The following is a 17,407-nucleotide window of genomic DNA, read 5'->3' as shown; positions in this document are numbered from 1 at the left end:
GGCGACCACGGCGTAGCGGACCTCGCCTTTTCCAGTAGGGAGGGCACCAACCAATTCGATCCCCTAAACTGCAAACGGCCATGGGGAAGAGATCATATTCAGCTTGACTGGGGGAGCCCTGGCAACTGTGGCGAATCGCTGGCACTTGTCACACTTCTTCACGTATGAGATCGAGTCTTGGGACAGAGTTGGCCAGTAATAACCTTGCCTCAGGACCTTTAAGGCCAAGCTTTGCCCCCCAGTGTGATCTCTGCAAAAACACTCACGCACTTCCTGCAGGATGGCCTTTGCTTTGTCTGGAAGAACACAACGTAGGAGAGGTAGGGAGTGCCCACGTCGGTATAACACTCCATCTACTATAGTATACCTAGGAGCTTGATACGGAACTCGCCGTGCATCATTACGCCCTTCGGGTAGCTTTCCCCCGACAAGATACTCAAGGATGGGGATCATCCAGGTCGGCCTGGCGTCGATCATCTCGACCTCCATCCTGAATTCTTCTATACTTGGTTTCTCCAAGAATTCTATTGGCACTAACCCCAAGGTCTCCGTCTCCCCGGAGGTGGCGAGCTTGGCAAGAGCGTCTGCGTTAGCGTTCTGCTCCCGAGGTATTTTCTCGATCGAGCCTCGCCCGAACGCGGACAGCTCAACCTTTACCCTTGCTAGATAGGCAGCCATCTTGGGTCCCCGTGCTTGATATTCGCCCAGAACCTGGTTTACCACGAGCTGGGAGTCACTGAAGCACTGGATGGAGCTCGCCTTCAGCTCCTGGGCTATCCTTAGCCCGGCCAGCAAAGCTTCGTATTCGGCCTCGTTGTTGGAGGCCTTGAATCCAAATCTTAGCGCCGAGTGGAATCTATGTCCCTCAGGGGATATCAAAATGATTCCAGCTCCGGAGCCGTTCTCGTTGGATGAACCATCCACGAATATCCTCCACGATGCCTGGGCCGAGATGACCTGGGGTGAGTCTTCTGCAGGATCCTCCCGGAATCCTGTGCACTCGGCTACAAAATCGGCCAGGGCCTAACTCTTTATAGCAGTTCGCGGGGTGTACAGAATCTTGAACTGGCTGAGCTCGATTGCCCACTTTAACAAGCGTCCCGATGCTTCAGGTTTTTGCAAAACCTACCTTAAAGGCTGATCGGTCATGACGTGTATTGAGTGGGACTAGAAGTACGGCCTGAGCTTTCACGAGGCCATGATAAGGCAGAACGCCAATTTCTCCATCAACGGGTACCAGGATTCAGCTCCGAGAAATCTCTTGCTGATGTAGTAAACTGGCCTCTGAATCCGGTGTTCTTCCCAGACCAATACGTCACTGGCTGCATCCTCCGTGACAGCCAGGTAGAGAAAAAGAGGCTCTCCTACTTTTGGTTTGGATAGTATGGGTGGCTCGGCCAGATGTGCCTTCAGGTCGAGGAAAGCGCTTTTGCACTCTTCTGTCCACTCGAACTTCTTATTTCCTCGGAGCAGGTTGTAAAATGGCAAACACTTATCGGTGGACTTGGAAATAAACCGATTGAGGGATGCCACTCTTCCTGTCAGGACTTGGACATCTTTGCGCGACCTGGGTGAGGGAAGCTCGAGCAACGATCTGATCTGGTCGGGGTTTGCCTTGATTCCTCGGGTATTGACGATGAAACCCAGGAATTTTCCCGATGCGACTCCAAAAGTGCACTTTTGTGGATTTAGCCTCATGCCATACTCCCGTAGTATCTTGAAGCATTCCTCCAGGTCGGAAACATGGTTATCGGCAGTCTTTGACTTGACTAGCATGTCGTCAACGTACACTTCCATGTTTTTTCCGATCTGGTCTGCGAACATTCTATTCACTAACCTTTGATACGTAGCTCCGGCGTTCTTCAGCCCGAAGGGCATGACCTTGTAACAATAAACGTTAGTCGGGGTCATGAAACTGGTGTGCTCCTGGTCCGTCGGATTCATGGTGATCTGATTGTAGCCTGAGTACGCGTCCATAAAGGACATGAGCTCGTGCCCTGCCGTGGCATCCACCAACTGGTCAATCCTTGGCAATGGAAAACAATCCTTGGGGCAAGTTTTATTCAGTTTGGAGAAGTCGATGCAGGTCCGCCATTTCCCGTTGGACTTTGGGACCAGCACGGGGTTGGCGACCCAAATCGGAAACTTGGCTCCACGGATAAAGCCGCATTTTTTGAGTCGGGCTACTTCTTCCTCTAAGGCTTCAGCCCGGGTTGTTCCTAGGCGTCTCTGCTTCTGGGACTTTGCAGGAACGCTTTTATCCAGATGAAGTGTGTGCATGATGACACTCGGGCTGATTCCCACCATGTCCTCGTGTGACCATGCAAACACATCCAGGCTATCTCCCAGAAATCTGATCAGCTCCGCCTTCCTCTCGCTGCAGAGGTTTTTTCCGAGCTTGACCATCCGTGATGGGTTCTGCAGATCAATGTTTACTTCCTCGAGCTCCTCAATAGCTTGGAGCTCGGATCTGTCCTCGCCTATTCGGGGGTCAATATCCTCACTTAAGACGATATTTTCCCCTTTGGCGCTTTGAGGTTTTTCAATCTCAAGACCAGAAAAGGGGTCTCGAGATTCCTCTTCACCACTTTGGATGGCCATTGCTAGCTGCCCGGGTTTCGATTTTCCCTTCATGGAAATGTTGTAGCATTCCCTGGCAGCGAGCTGATCGCCACAGACAGTGCACATTCCCGTGGAGGTAGGAAACTTCATCGCGAGGTGGCGAATGGACGTGGCGGCCTCAAAGGTTATGAGCGTGGGCCGTCCCAAAATTGCGTTGTACGCAGTGAAGCAGTCGATGACCACGAACTCGAGGAGTTTAGAGACTGTCCGAGATCCTTCCCCCAGGGTGATCACCAGTTCGATAGTCCCTATAGCCGCTGATCCTTCTCCCGAAAAACCATACAGCATCATGGAGGTCGCCTTCAGCTCGGCGACAGTCAAACCCATCTTCTCTAATGTGGACCGGAATAGGAGGTTCACCGAGCTCCCATGGTCGATCAGCACCCTCCTAACCCTCCGATTAGCGAGCTGAACTGCTACGACCAGAGGGTCATTGTGCGGGAACTGGACATGGCCCGCATCATCTTCTGTAAAAATGATCGGTTGCTTCTCCAATCGTTGTTGCTTTGGCAGGCGCTGCTCCGGGATGAACTCTACTCCATTGTGCGCCTTAAGTTCGTTCACGTACCTCTTCTGGGCACCCCTGCTCGTGCCAGCCATATGCGGACCTCCAGAGATGGTGGATATCTCCCCTCCTATAACGGGAGGAGGGACGTCCTGATCTATCCGAGACCCGGGCTGATTGGCCGAGACTTCCGGAGCAGGTCGACTTGCTGGAACTCTGTTCCGCGCATACTGGGCCAAGGGGCCGGCTCGGATGAGAGTCTCGATCTCATCTTTCAGATGCCTACAATCATCAGTATTGTGGCCAACATCGTTGTGAAAACGGCAAAACTTGGAGGTGTCTCTCTTCCCCTTCTGGTGCTTCAATGGCTCTGGCCTCTTCCAGGGGAGGTGAGTAGAGTTAGCTAGGAATATATTCTCCCTAGACTGGGTGAGCTCTGTATAAGTCGTGTAGACGGGCTTGAACTTGTCTACGAACTTATTGTTCTTTGGGCCGTGCTGGCTGTTTTCGCCATTCCCCTTTCTTTTGCCTCCACCGAGCTGGTTGTTCTGTGTGACGTTTTGGGTCGCTGCCACGACCTCCGTCCCTACTCCAGCGGGCTGATCAAGGACCTGGCTAGTTCCTGCAGCTGAGGCTTCGGCTTCCTCCAAGTTGATCCATTCCTGGGCCCTGTTGAGGAATTCGTTAACCGAGCTGACTCCCTTTCTTTGTATATCTTTCCAGAGTTCCCCTCCGACAAGGATTCCAGTTCTCATGGCCATGAGCTTGGAGCTATCATCCGCGTCTCTGGCTCGAGCAGCGACGTTCGCAAATCTGCTCAGGTAGGCCTTCAGAGTTTCGCCGGGCTGCTGCCTCACGTTAGCCAGAGAGTCGGTCTGAACGCGGGCAACCTGGGAGGCTCGGAATGCCCTTTTGAAATCAGCCGAGAAAGTTTTCTAGGAGCTGATTGACTGTCTTTTGCCTTGCTTGAACCACTGCCTGGCTGGTCCAGTCAGTGTGGAAGGAAATATTAAACACCTCAGCTCGGGGCCAATGTTGTGAGCCATCATCAGGGTGTTGAACATCCCCAGATGATCCGACGGATCTCTGTCCCCATTGAACTTAGACAGGTGTGGCATACGGAAACTAGGTGGGTAAGCCGTTGCTGCTATGCTGGGGGTGAAGAGCTTCATCTCGTCCCCTGAATCATATTCATCTTTTTCTTTCTTTGAAAGAAGCTTCCTCATCAGCTCCTCCATCTGGGCCAAGCGCTCGAGGGTTTGGTCTTGATGTCCTTGGTTATTCCGGGGTTGTTCAATAGCTCCGGATCCATTGTACATATTTGGTGGGTTATTGCCCCTCCTATCTTGAGATAGGTTATTTGGGGCATTCCCGCCGTTACGTACTTCGGACAAGGCCCCCCCTGAGCGAGCATGGCTGTCTCCTCCTGCTGGTTCCCCTCTATGAGAGTTAAGGCGATCTCGCAGGTCGCCCCCCTGGGTGGCTTGTGGACTTTGTGCCGAGCTCAGGCGCTGACGCAAGTCTCCGCCAGAGAGGTCGCTCCGGAAGGCGGGAGGGCCCAGCGGAAGGCGGGTCTCTCCTGCTACTTCCATAGGCCGAAATATCTCGGACGGGCCGAGGAGGAGATGGATATCTGATTGGCGACGGAGGATGCCTAACCGGAGAGGGGATCCTAGTTCCGTCAGGACGGATCAAATTAGGTGGGGGCCTTTCGGCCCTGCCAACCTGTGGGTCCCACGCCTGGCGGTCTGGACGAGGCGCAGGATGGCTGTTGGGGACGGGCTGACGCTACGAACCCTTCCCGGACCTCAATCTGGAATTTCCTCGAGCTCTCCTAGGCGCACTCGAGGCTGGTTGGGAGCTAGGAGTTGAAGTTCTGACCGAACGGCTGTACTGCTGTTGTTTGGCTCTAGGTATTTCTCCGAAGTTTGCCTCTCGACGGTGGGACGAGGGAGTGGAGTTGGCTTTCGGAAGTCTGTCCGAGCGGCTATGCCTGGACCGATTACCCCGGCGAGACTTCGGAGCCTCGCCTTGCCTCTCTCCGACGTTAGCGTCGGTTGTGAGAGGGGGTAGTCGGGCCAGCACATCGTTGATCTGCTGGTTAGCTATTGCTAGCTGGCTCCTCAGTTGAGCATTCTCCATCTCCACCGCAATGTAATAACATGGGTTCAGATTAGGTGGCCGGGGCGCTGAACTTCCAGTGTCGTCTTGGCCCGCCGGTTGCTTGCCGGGCCGCTGTTGGACTTCAGGAATTTGTTCATCCAGGGATGGCAATATGATGAGCCTCCTGCCCATCATGCTGTTCCGTCTCGTTACCGTGCCTGGATCAAGTAGTCACCATAGTTGGATGTTTGCGACATCACTAATCGAACTTGCTCTCAATGAAAGCACCAAACTGTTGACGCGGTTCTTCGCCAACAGGTAATTAAGAAAGGAAGAGAAAGGGATTAGTGCTTAGGTTGAATCGAAATAGATAAATGATCTTAGAAATGAAATGGTGACTCAAAATACGTTTTTTAAGTGGTTCAAATGTTAAAATCCTTCTACTCCACTAGTCAGTATTATTGCTATATATTGGGTATTTGATTACAGGGTATTTTTTTACAATATAGAATCCAACCTCTATTAACTCCCAAGGTCTCCATATTTATAGGAGAGGGCACCTGGGAGTTGGTAAGAAGGTCATCCCGTGACCTTCTTACCTATCATGTCAACTCTGTGACATTCATGATTAATTCCTAAACCTGACACATAAGTGTGGTCAAATCAATAGGTAAGGGGATAATGGGCCGCACGGCCCAAACCAGTCGTGGATGTCCGAATACGCACGTTCCTGCTGTGTGTTCGAGAAGTCAGGGGTATATCAGACACGTGATGTCTGATATATGCACATTTATCTTGCGTGATTGACTTTATAAAAGGTCACAGCCTCCAACTCCAGCTCGTACAACGAGCTGGATTCTTCCCTCGACCTGTGGTCCTCAGAGCCCAGGCCCAGTCCTTAAGCAATCTTGGCAAACCCTCAGGTTACCTCGAGCTAAGGAGGCAGGACCTTATGACGGCAGCTCCGGTCTTGGGGATGTCCACGTGGTAGTCATGATTAGGCCGTATCTCAGCTCGTTAATCAGCCCATGGGAAAATCAGGGCGTACATAAATAATTTTTACAAATTTGAAAACAACAATTACAGATTAATTTATAACAAAAAAAATAAAAAAATTTGTAACAAAATTTTACAAAACTAATTCACAAATAAAATTATATTTTTCAACTAATATTTGCATAAATAATTTATATATTTACTTAACATAATTGTAATAAAAAATTACTAGTTTTATAATTTTAATAGTTATTTATCCTCTCAATATTATTCGTAACACAACGTTACTAATTTGTAACAGCTTGTTATGATTTCAATAATTACTCATCTTTTAGTATTATTTAAAGAGATTAATTTTATTCCCCTATAAGTATATTTGTAAAAATTATAAATACGACGATCAAATAAAATATTCTTTCGTTCAACTATATTATATATACGTATATATGCTTCATTCATTATATATGACCAGTACACATATTATAAGGCATTATAATTATTAATTTTAATGTTTTAATTTTATCACTCACAAACATATATATATAATCATATAGATAATATTATACTGATATATATGATTAGCAATACTATAGAGGCATGTCGTATGCATGTTTATATGGATATGCGTCTTCAAACACCTATATCAAAAGTTAAAACGTATATATGACATATACCGTATATTTCAAATTTTTTTGAGATATAGGGTGATGGGTGTAATTTTCCCTGGGAAAGTTACAAAATACATAAACATTAAAAAAATATATGAAATATACGGTGGATTACAAAAATACGTTTTTTTTTAATGAAAAATACAAATGGGCAAAAATATAAATATGTAGTGGCATAACTGTAAATACGAATTAGTAAAATAGAACATTTTTGGAAACATTTGTACATATATGTTACAAATTTGTTTTGTAAACATCTGTTACAGATTTGTAAACATCTGTTATATGTTCGTAAATAACATTTATAAAAACCAATTACAGAAAATCATTTTTTGTAAATATATTTACAAACTATCTTGTTACAAATTTGAGAACATGTGTTACATGTTTGTAAACAATATTTAAATATATATGAAATTCATTTTATAAATAAAAATATATTTACAAACTTATGAAGATATGTTACATGTTTGTAACACATAATTACTAATTTTGTAACCATCAATACAAAATTATGAAACCTAATTATATTTTTAAAACATAAAATTAGGAGTTTTTTTTAATTTATACATGAACAAAAACACATGTTTTATTTGTCTAATAAAAAAGTTAAATAGTGTAAATATCTAAATCTCACATGAATAAAAATTAAAACAAACAAAAACAAAAATTAAGCATTTTCAATTGAAGAGAAGAAGTTTTCCTCTTCAACTTAATATATATCAGAGTTAGAAATAGCTCTAATGACCACATCCTTCATAAAAGAGGAACCAGACCCCAATCATTATACTCTTGAACGCGTTGACATCAAAACCCATTAAATAACAATGCAATATAGATTAATGGGTTTACTCATCAAGCCACAAATATAAATGGAGAGAAATAGAGAGAGAGATGGTGAGACCACTACAAAAGCTAGAGAGAGGAACATTGAGAATGAGTGGCGGGAATGGGTAGAGAAAATTAGTTTACAGTAGTGGTGAAAATAGTGAGAATGGAGAGAGTTGAAATTTTAAAAAATGTGAGAAAATGAAGGGACAAGTCCAGGTCACAATAATGGAGGAGAGAAGGTTTTACTTTTCACCGTATAAATGATATAAATATCCGTAAATATAATATTAGAAATTGTATTTTTAATATACACCATATATATTGAATTTTTTGAAAGATTACCGTGAGTTGTGTAATTTTTCATAAATAAATCACTATAGAAAGATAATCCATCTAAGGAGCTTAACGTCTAGCAAAAAAAAAACATGCAAATCATTCCATTAGCCAGTTTTTAAGAAAAGCTACTAACAAAAAAAAGAGTTGCCTTGGAAATATAGACAAAAAAAAATCTTAACAAAAGACTACAAAAAGTCATAAAGCTCGAATCCTACAAAGTTTTACCAAAATAATAAAATCAATAGCCCTGTAAAACACCTGAAAATGAAATAAACTAATAAATAAAATTACTCTTCTAAACTAATACAAGCATTATTTACAAATTCAATCCTTCCTGGACATAGACGGGTCAAATCTATGCCTAAGATCCGATTATTTTTTAAAATATTATATTTTATATGAAAGAAAAATGTCACCAAATTTTAAAAATTATCATTTTTTATTTAATATTATATAAAAATATCATATTTTACATTGAGTACCACATATTTAAGGTTGACCCTAATTATTTATTTATACATTGAGAGCCAACCAGTACATGGCTCCCTTGCAGCAGTAACAAAGAAGGCTAATCTAAAACCACTCTCCCTTGCAGCAGTAACAAAGATGGCTCAATCTAAAACTACTCATCACTTTCAGACCTTCTCACTCGCCCCCCACGCCTTCTCGCTGAGGAATATTGTTCAAAAGTGGTATATTTCCAACAACAAAAAAAAAAAACTAATTGAAGAGATACATATATATACATGTATCATCCTGATTTTAGAGATACAATATTTTAGATTGTATACATGTATTATATATATATATATATATTTAATGCATATATACAATCCGTATGCAAGTTTGGGCCACGATTCCAAACTGGTTGACATATCCTGCAATTTATTATATAGTAATTGTTTTATTGTGTTGTCCACAAGTCACTTATGTGTACTGTTCTGAAAATTGATTTAGAGGATGAACACCTATTTTTTTTATTTTAATATACAATTTCAACTCATGATAACCGGTTTTGGTTATCGGTTGGATTTTTTTATAATAAAAAAATTAATTAAAGAGAGATATAAATGTCTTTCCATAGAAAAATAGTAAGTTGAACAGGTTAGTATACACACAATGTAATAGCTAACTGCACATTATTTATAAATTTTAGCACAGATATTTAATTAAAGGTACACAGCTGTTGCTCTAAGATGCACATTTATATATATTTTTTGTTGCTAGAACTCATGGCCTTCAACATTTATATTGATTTTTTTTTTACTTGAAAGATGATTATCAACTATTTATTTATCTTTTATAATTTTTTCTTAATAATGAGATTTTGATTGTAAACTTGTTATTTTAATTTTTAAAATTCTAGTTATTTAAAATACAATGTTCTAAATCATATAGGAATTGGGGTTATTTTTTAAAAAATAAAATTTAGTTTATATTGTATGCAATATATTTAGGAAACACAGAGTGCTTAAATTTGACAATGTATCATATTAAATAATTGAGTAAGTAACACAACATTCAACAAGTTCGTAAAATAGGTAGTAGCTATCTAGAACTTACGATACCCGAAGTAAACTAAGGCATTATACCATGTGGTATGATAGTATTTTCCATGGATGGTAGAGAAAATGAATTTGTTGTCTGAATTCAGGTACTGAACCAAAATGGTCGATCTGTGGCTGACGTGACAAAAAATTTGTGGTTGCTTGATGTAAGGTACGAAGAGCATAGGATTGGACCTTCAAAGAGTTTGCAAATGCTTGTTGGTTCATTGTACATGACAACTTCATATTTGACATATAGTCTCACCTCATTGAGAGCGTAGACTTTTCGATTGTTGTACCTAACACTTGAAATTCCTGTGTTGTAACAACTATTTCTTTGGATCGGCACCTTGTAATATTTTATTGGAGTTAGTGTTCTGACAGGGATAACAACCACATGGTCCTCCTTCATCTAAATTTCATTACCCCTATTGTTTAGGACATCAGTTTCATATCCTATAACCACGGTATCCTCATTATAATGAACACACTTTACTTTTGATATATAGTGAGAAAGTCGTATTTGACGTGTAGTGCATGATCGAAGATCAAACAAATAGAGAATATGGTTTATGCAGTAGACACCGTCTATTCCATTTGCATTTGGTGCCCTATAATGATTCACTTTTAACTATTTAAATTAAATTTAAAATAAAATAGTTTTAGGGGTGGATATATTTTACATTTAATAAAAATAATTAATTGAAGATAAATTACCTATAATAATCACGCAACGTGATATCAACCTCTTGGTGCTCGACATGAGTGGCCATGATTTCCACAATCTCTACTGCTGATGTGAGGACACGTTTTGGTGTGGTAGAATTCACATCCCAGATGGTTACATCTCTTTCGCCAGTAGTGACTACGAGATGATTGTTTCTCTAGTGTATTGCACTTGAGAATTGAAAATCGTGTAGTGGTTGAGCTAGATGCCACTGCAAGATCCTATCTCCATTAATTAAGTTGTATAGTCTTACTTTATTCTCACCAGCCACCCTGTATAACATACCATTTCGAGCGGGAGCGTGGTAATGGGTGGTAGATATCGGACGCGGTAGATCGAGATCATCTCGTTGGTGTATTATCCGTGCTTTGAATTCAGTAGTATCAAATTCCCACGTGGCAAAGGCAGATGTTTCCATAAAATTGTTTGAAGATGCACCTAAGTATGTGGTAGGAGTTTGCTCGGATGCTCCAAGTCACGCATTAGTGTGATTAACACCGTCTCGGTGCTTTTTTGGGTGCACCGACTTCCATGCAAATCATTACGGGTGGCTGAGGCACTCGTTAGGGTGATTACACAAGATCTGAACTCGTTTTGATTCACCAAGACAAGGGTTCGGGTCAGGAGTGCTGAGCTGGACTCGCTCAGATGCTCCGAGTCACACATTAGTGTGATTAACACCGTCTTGGCACTCTTTCGGGTGCACCAACTTCCATGAAAATCATTATGGATGACCGAGGCACTCGTTAGGGTGATTACACAAGATTTGGACTCATTTCAATTCACCGAGACACGGGTTTGGGTCAGGAGTGTCGAGCTGGACTCGCTCGGATGCACCGAGTCACGCATTAGTGTGATTAACACCCTTTCGGCACTCTTTCACCAACTTCCATGCAAATCATTATGGGTGGCTGAGGCACTCGTTAGGGTGATTACACAAGATCTGAACTCGTTTTGATTCACCGAGACAAGGGTTCGAGTCAGGAGTGCCGAGCTGGATTCCCTCGGATACACCGAGTCACGCATTAGTGTGATTAACACCGTCTCGGCGCTCTTTCAGGTGCACAGACTTCCTTGGAAATCATTATGGGTGACCGAGGTACTCGTTAGGGTGATTACACAAGATCTGGACTCGTTTCAATTCACCGAGACACGGGTTCGGGTCAGGAGTGCCGAGCTGGACTCGCTCGGATGCACCGAGTCATGCATTAGTGTGATTAACACCCTTTCGGCACTCTTTCAGGTGCACCGACTTCCATGCAAATCATTACGGGAGACCGAGGCACACGTTAGGGTGATTACACAAGATCTGGACTCGTTTCAATTCACCGAAACAAGGGTTCGGGTCAGGAGTGCCGAGCTGGACTCGCTCGGATGCACCGAGTCACGCATTAGTGTGATTAACACCGTCTCAGCACTCTTTTGGGTGCACCGAATTCCATGCAAATCATTATGGGTGATCGAGGCACCCGTTAGGGTGATTACACAAGATCTGGACTTGTTTTGATTCATCGAGACATGGGTTCGGGTCAGGATTGTCGAGCTGGACTCGCTTGGATGCACCGAGTCACGCATTAGTGTGATTAACACCATCTCGGTGCTCTTTCGGGTGCACCAACTTCCATACAAATCATTACAGGTGACTGGGCACTTGTTAGGGTGATTACACAAGATTTGGACTCACTTCGATTCACCGAGACAAGGGTTCGGGTCAGGAGTGCCGATCTGGACTCGCTCAGATGCACCGAGTCACGCATTAGTGTGATTAACACCGTCTCGACGCTCTTTCGGGTGCACTGACTTCCATGCAAATCATTATGGATGACCGAGGCACTCTTTTGGGTGATTACACAACGAATAAACTAATAAAAAATCTTATTGATTTTCGTGAGGCGTAACCACACCAAATAGGCATATAGTTGTAAGACAACTAGTTACATAAATCATTTCTTAAATGAGATTTCCTTTTTTAGGATTTATAGATTATTGTGGAGTATGTTATCCATACATTTAAGTCCATTTTATGCCTTAATTTATGCAAACTAGATCGTGAGTATGTGGGTTAAATTTTAAAAATTGTATATAATAACATGAAACCAAAACAAGAAAAAAATGCATCATTTTCCTCCAAATAGCTCACTGTACCAGCTGATTGTAAAAGGATCCCAGCTGAAACTTTCCATTGACTACTGCATTCTGCAAGTCAGACTTCAATATCGATTGACAGAAAAGCATCATTTTCCTCTAGTACCAGCTGGTATCAGCTTTAGGTTTATAACTCCAAATGCTTATTCCTTTCAGGTAAACACAGTTGACCCACTTGACCCAAAGCTGGTCTTGTTTTGATTCAATTGCCCATATATACTATGCAAGTTTCAGCTTATTCCACATAGCCCCCTCCCGAAAACCTAAACCCCCAAAAGGTTTAGGACGACAGACTTGCTCCCAAAAAGTGAAGTGAAACTTACTACGGGAACCACTCTCACCCCAAAGAAATTGGCGACAAACTTTATCAATATCCTTCACAACACTTTGATGAAGCATGAATATACTCATCCAATACGTCCAAATACCCATTAGTACTCTCTACCCGCATAAGAAAGATGGCGGCTGGACCACACATTGAGACGCATCTGAATCTTTTTAAAAATAACATCACAATCTGCTGATTTCCATTTGGTTGGACGCAGAGGAACCCCTAGATACTTCATAGGAAAACAACCTTCAACCAGATTCGAGCAAGCCAAAATATTCGATTTTATCTCTGCAGAAACACCTCCAAAGTATATGTGAGACTTTGAGTAATTTATCATTAAGCCCGAGGATTTACCAAACTTAGCAAACACGTCACAAAGAACCTGAACAGAAGAAACAGTTCCTTTGCAAAAAATGATAAGATCGTCAGCAAAATAGAGATTAATGAGATTCAATGACTTGCACAAAGGATGAAATCTGAAGCGATTATCCTTTGAAGCCTTAATCAGTATGCGAGTCAGATATTCCATTACTATGACAAATAATAATGGTGATATAGGGTCTCCCTGCCGAAGCCCCTTCCCTCCTTTGAACTTCCCTTGAATCCTTCCATTCAAAACCAGAGAATAAGATGATCCCCTCAAGCAAACCATAATCCAATAGATGAAGCGACTTGGAAAGCAAAGCATATTAAGTAAATTTTCTAAGAACTCCCAATCTATAGTATCATAAGCCTTGCTTAAATCTAACTTCATCACACAACGAGGCGAGTTGTTCTTCCTATTATAACCTTTAATCAGATCTTGTAAGATGAGAACATTATACACCAAAGATCTTTGTTTGATAAAAGGTCCCTGATTTAGATTGATCAGAGAGGGGAGAACCGCTGCCATTCGGTTACAAAGCATTTTCGAAATGCATTTGTAAACAGTGTTACAGCAAGCTATTGGCCTATAATCCATAGCTTTAGATGGCTGGTCAACTTTCGGAATGAGTGAGAGAATAGTGTCATTGAAGGCTGGAGGAATTCTGCCAGAGATGAAAAAAATCTAATATAGCCTAAGAAATTTCCTTGCCAATATCTTTCCAAAGCACTTTGAAGAAACCGACACCATAACCATCCGGACTAGGACTTTTAACTGAACTGATACTATACATGGCTTAACGTACTTCATGGTAAGTAAATGGTTTTATTAGCTGCAACTGGTCATCCAAACTTAACACAAGACCATTACTAATACTCTCGGTATCAAGCTGACCCGAAGCTTTGTTAGCATTGCCCAAGTGATTCTTAAAATGATGAACATAATGATCTACAACCTTAGCATAATCAACCACTAAACCCTCATTATCATCAATATAAGCAATAATACGATTGGTTAGCTGCCTCTTTTTCAAGCTAGCATTAAAGAACGTTGCATTTTCATCACCAAATCTAAGCCAAGTTGTCTTGCTTTTTTGACGAATATAACTTGAATATATCTTCTCATATCTGAAAAAAGACTGTTGCGCCTCCTTTTCTTTTGATAGTAACTCATCATTTAGAGGATCAGAACAAAGAGCATTTTGGGCCAGCTGATATTTAGTTCTGCTTTCCTCATAATTATAAGTAACATCGCCCATAGTTCTCCAATTAAACTTTTTGAGAGTATGCTTAAGCCGAGTGAGCTTACCAACTAGACGGAATAACCCTTGCCCCTCAATAGGGCGAGCCCAATTTTGAAGAACTACTTCCCTGAATTTATCATGAGCATCCCACATGTTGAAGAATCGAAAAGGCTTCACTCCCCTACTATGGATATCCCCCTGTTTAATCAACAAGTAGCAATGATCTGAGATCACATCCCATTGAGCATAAGATATAGCTAAAGGAAAGTTATCAAACCAGCTATCATTAGTGAAAATTCTATCCAGTTTGGAATATATCCGAGCTCCTCCATCTTGTTTATTGGTCCAAGTGTATTTAGGTCCCAAAGTCTTCATTTTTGTAGCCTCTCCCAAAGCCAACCAATGGCGAGCATCCTCCATCTCTTTAACAGAAACAGATCTACCACCAAGACGATCATCAGTATAGAAGACTGCATTAAAATCTCCCATAATGAGCCAAGGGGTAACCAGTCTCTGAACATTAGCTAAGTCAGACCATAAACTCTTTCTTGTCTCCAACTGATTCGAGCCATAGATAACTGAAAGGCAATAAGTCAAGTTCACACTAACTAGATAAACTCTGCAATGAAGCAGTTGAAAAGTTTCCTGAATGACTTCAATCTTCATCATATGGGCTTTCCAAATGAGTAAAATTCATCCCTCCACCACAGTGCTGCTATAATAATTCCAACCAACAAATGATGAATTCATAAGATCCCTTATTCTATCCCCTTTTAATTTTATTTCAATCAAAGCTCTGATACCAACTTTATTCTTCCTGCAAACATCACTAATTGTTTGATGTTTATTTTTACTATTTAAACCCTTAACACTCCAGCTCAAAATGTTGTTGTTGTCCATTTATTTCAGAGGGAATGGAAATAACATCTACTTGTTTCTGGTTTACCTGTAAAATATTAAATGAATTCCTATGCATTTCAATTTGAGGTTTACTAGCAGACTTCTTCATTCCTACCTTTCGAAGGGTCACCCATTTAGATCCACTAGGGTTAGATTGAGCTCCTCCCTGCTTTGTAACCTTAGTAGTATCTTGTTTTCTTTGGTTTCTACTAACAGGAGTGGTAGCATCAAGTTCATTAACTGTTGTAGTAACAGGACTAGGCTGGGTTGAAAGCTCTGAGTTCTTCTTTGCAAGAGTTGGGGAATGCTTACAGACAGTAGTGGTATGACCCAATTTCTTACAAACAGTACACTTAGTAGGGAGCCACTCATACTCAATGGCTTGCTCCAAAATCTGACCTCTCTCATTTAGATAGTGGATATGCATAGGGATGTGTTCTGCAATCTCCATATCAACTAAGTCTCTAGCAAATTTGATCATAGTCCTTGCTTTTGTGACCTTATCTACCATAATAGGAGTGCCAATCGTGCTAACTAGAGCACTCAGGCAATTAACACCCCAATATTGCAGTCCAAGACCTGGTAATCGAATCCAAACAGGGACATATTTAACTGACCTTATAGTTTCAACATCAGAAGACCAAGGTCTGAGAATTACTGGTTTCTTGTCAAAATGAATCACTCCAGATTCAAGCACCATATCCCTAGTTGCCTCATCTCTAAACTGAACCATTGTGAAACCGGAATTCATCTTGGCCACGCGATCAATTCCAAGATTACCCCAAATTCTCTTGAGAAACCCTTCAAAAACAGCCATAGGTGGGTTGGCCCCAATGACCATACAAACTAGAGCTGATTTCCAGAAAGTTGCCTCCACTGTTATCTCATCAATATCCAATTAAGCCACCAGTTTTCCTTCTCGATGGATTGGGTCCTAAAAATGGAGTTTCGTGTATCCAAAATTAGGAATGGATTCTTTAAACTTAGACCAGGTTTCTTTGGCCGAATCTTGGAATGATTGGCCTTCTACTTCAGCTGCCCAGGAGGCAGACCGACCTATCTTATCAATATCATCATGCGATTCAAGATCCTGAAGCTTTGGAGCAATCGTCTCCTCAGGTACCTCTGGCTCCAAATCCGTCCTTTCTTCCTCCATAATCGGTGTATTGGATGAAGGGAGCTCCAACTCGATTACATTAGCAAGCTTCTGCACAGTCTTCTTCCTTCTCACCATGGAGAGAGAGAGAGGCTGAACTCACGCTTTCTTTTCTTTTCTTCGATTACAACATATCTCATTTTTCTTCTTTATTATTTTTTAATATATTTTTCGAATTACTTTTTGTTATCCCTATTTCCTTCCTGCATATATGGCTCCGTACACTAAGGCCATGGGCTATCCTGAAGGGATCCGAGGCCCAGACCGAGCCCAATAGATGGGGAAGGAGTACATCCTTATGGCCCAAATATCAGTAAGACCAACATTATCCCAAAATATAAGTCGAGACCATGAAGTTGTCATGTTTAGTCTTCCCGGAACCAGTGTAAGGTGTCGTCTGGGATGACAATAAGGACAACATTTCCAAGTCTAATTGTTTTGCTCATTAGTTGTTTTGCTCATACTGGTTAATGAATTGTGCGGTTGTCGAGCCACCTACAAAGAAAGGTTGGGAGTAATATACCAAATCTTATAGAAGACCAGCACAAAGCATCCCTCACAGTGTCTTGTTATGCCCCAAACTTATTTGGGCACATCAAATCTTGCATCTCTAATCCCTCTCATAACATTAATGAGCATGCACAAATCTCAATCCTATACTTGAGTTCACAATTACATTACTATGATCACAAAACTTCAATGTGCTACCACATAATATTCCTTTTGCCCTCATGTCATTTGGTTTCATTCTAATTGCTTTCCCAACTAAGTCCTTTTATGTAATGCTCTGAATTCTCCGTTATGGTTTAATGGTGGGAATAGTAGGCCGAGAGGGCCATACTTGTTTAATTATGTCATTAAATGATAAAATGCATGTATATGTGGATTATATTATAATATGATGTTAAATGCATGCATGTGTGTCCATATTTG

General features: G+C 41.7%; 2 protein-coding genes across 2 annotated transcripts; both read right to left on the bottom strand.

Moving 5' to 3' along the window:
- Nucleotides 1-13,971: 13,971 nt before the first annotated feature.
- Nucleotides 13,972-15,087, bottom strand: LOC133779470 (uncharacterized). Its single transcript, XM_062219428.1, has one exon. The coding sequence runs from the start codon at nucleotides 15,085-15,087 to the stop codon at nucleotides 13,972-13,974; it is 1,116 nt and encodes a 371-aa protein (XP_062075412.1).
- Nucleotides 15,088-15,283: 196 nt separating this feature from the next.
- LOC133779469 (uncharacterized) lies at nucleotides 15,284-16,552 on the bottom strand. Its single transcript, XM_062219427.1, has 2 exons — nucleotides 16,375-16,552; nucleotides 15,284-16,194 (listed from the first exon to the last, which is right to left on the bottom strand). The coding sequence occupies exons 1-2, from the start codon at nucleotides 16,550-16,552 to the stop codon at nucleotides 15,284-15,286; spliced, it is 1,089 nt and encodes a 362-aa protein (XP_062075411.1).
- Nucleotides 16,553-17,407: the final 855 nt, after the last annotated feature.

The sequence above is a fragment of the Humulus lupulus genome, chromosome 5 (assembly GCF_963169125.1).
Source record: "Humulus lupulus chromosome 5, drHumLupu1.1, whole genome shotgun sequence".
Lineage (NCBI taxonomy): Eukaryota > Viridiplantae > Streptophyta > Magnoliopsida > Rosales > Cannabaceae > Humulus > Humulus lupulus.
The sequence above is the reverse complement of the archived record's forward strand: the minus strand, read 5'-3'. Positions and strand labels throughout refer to the sequence as shown.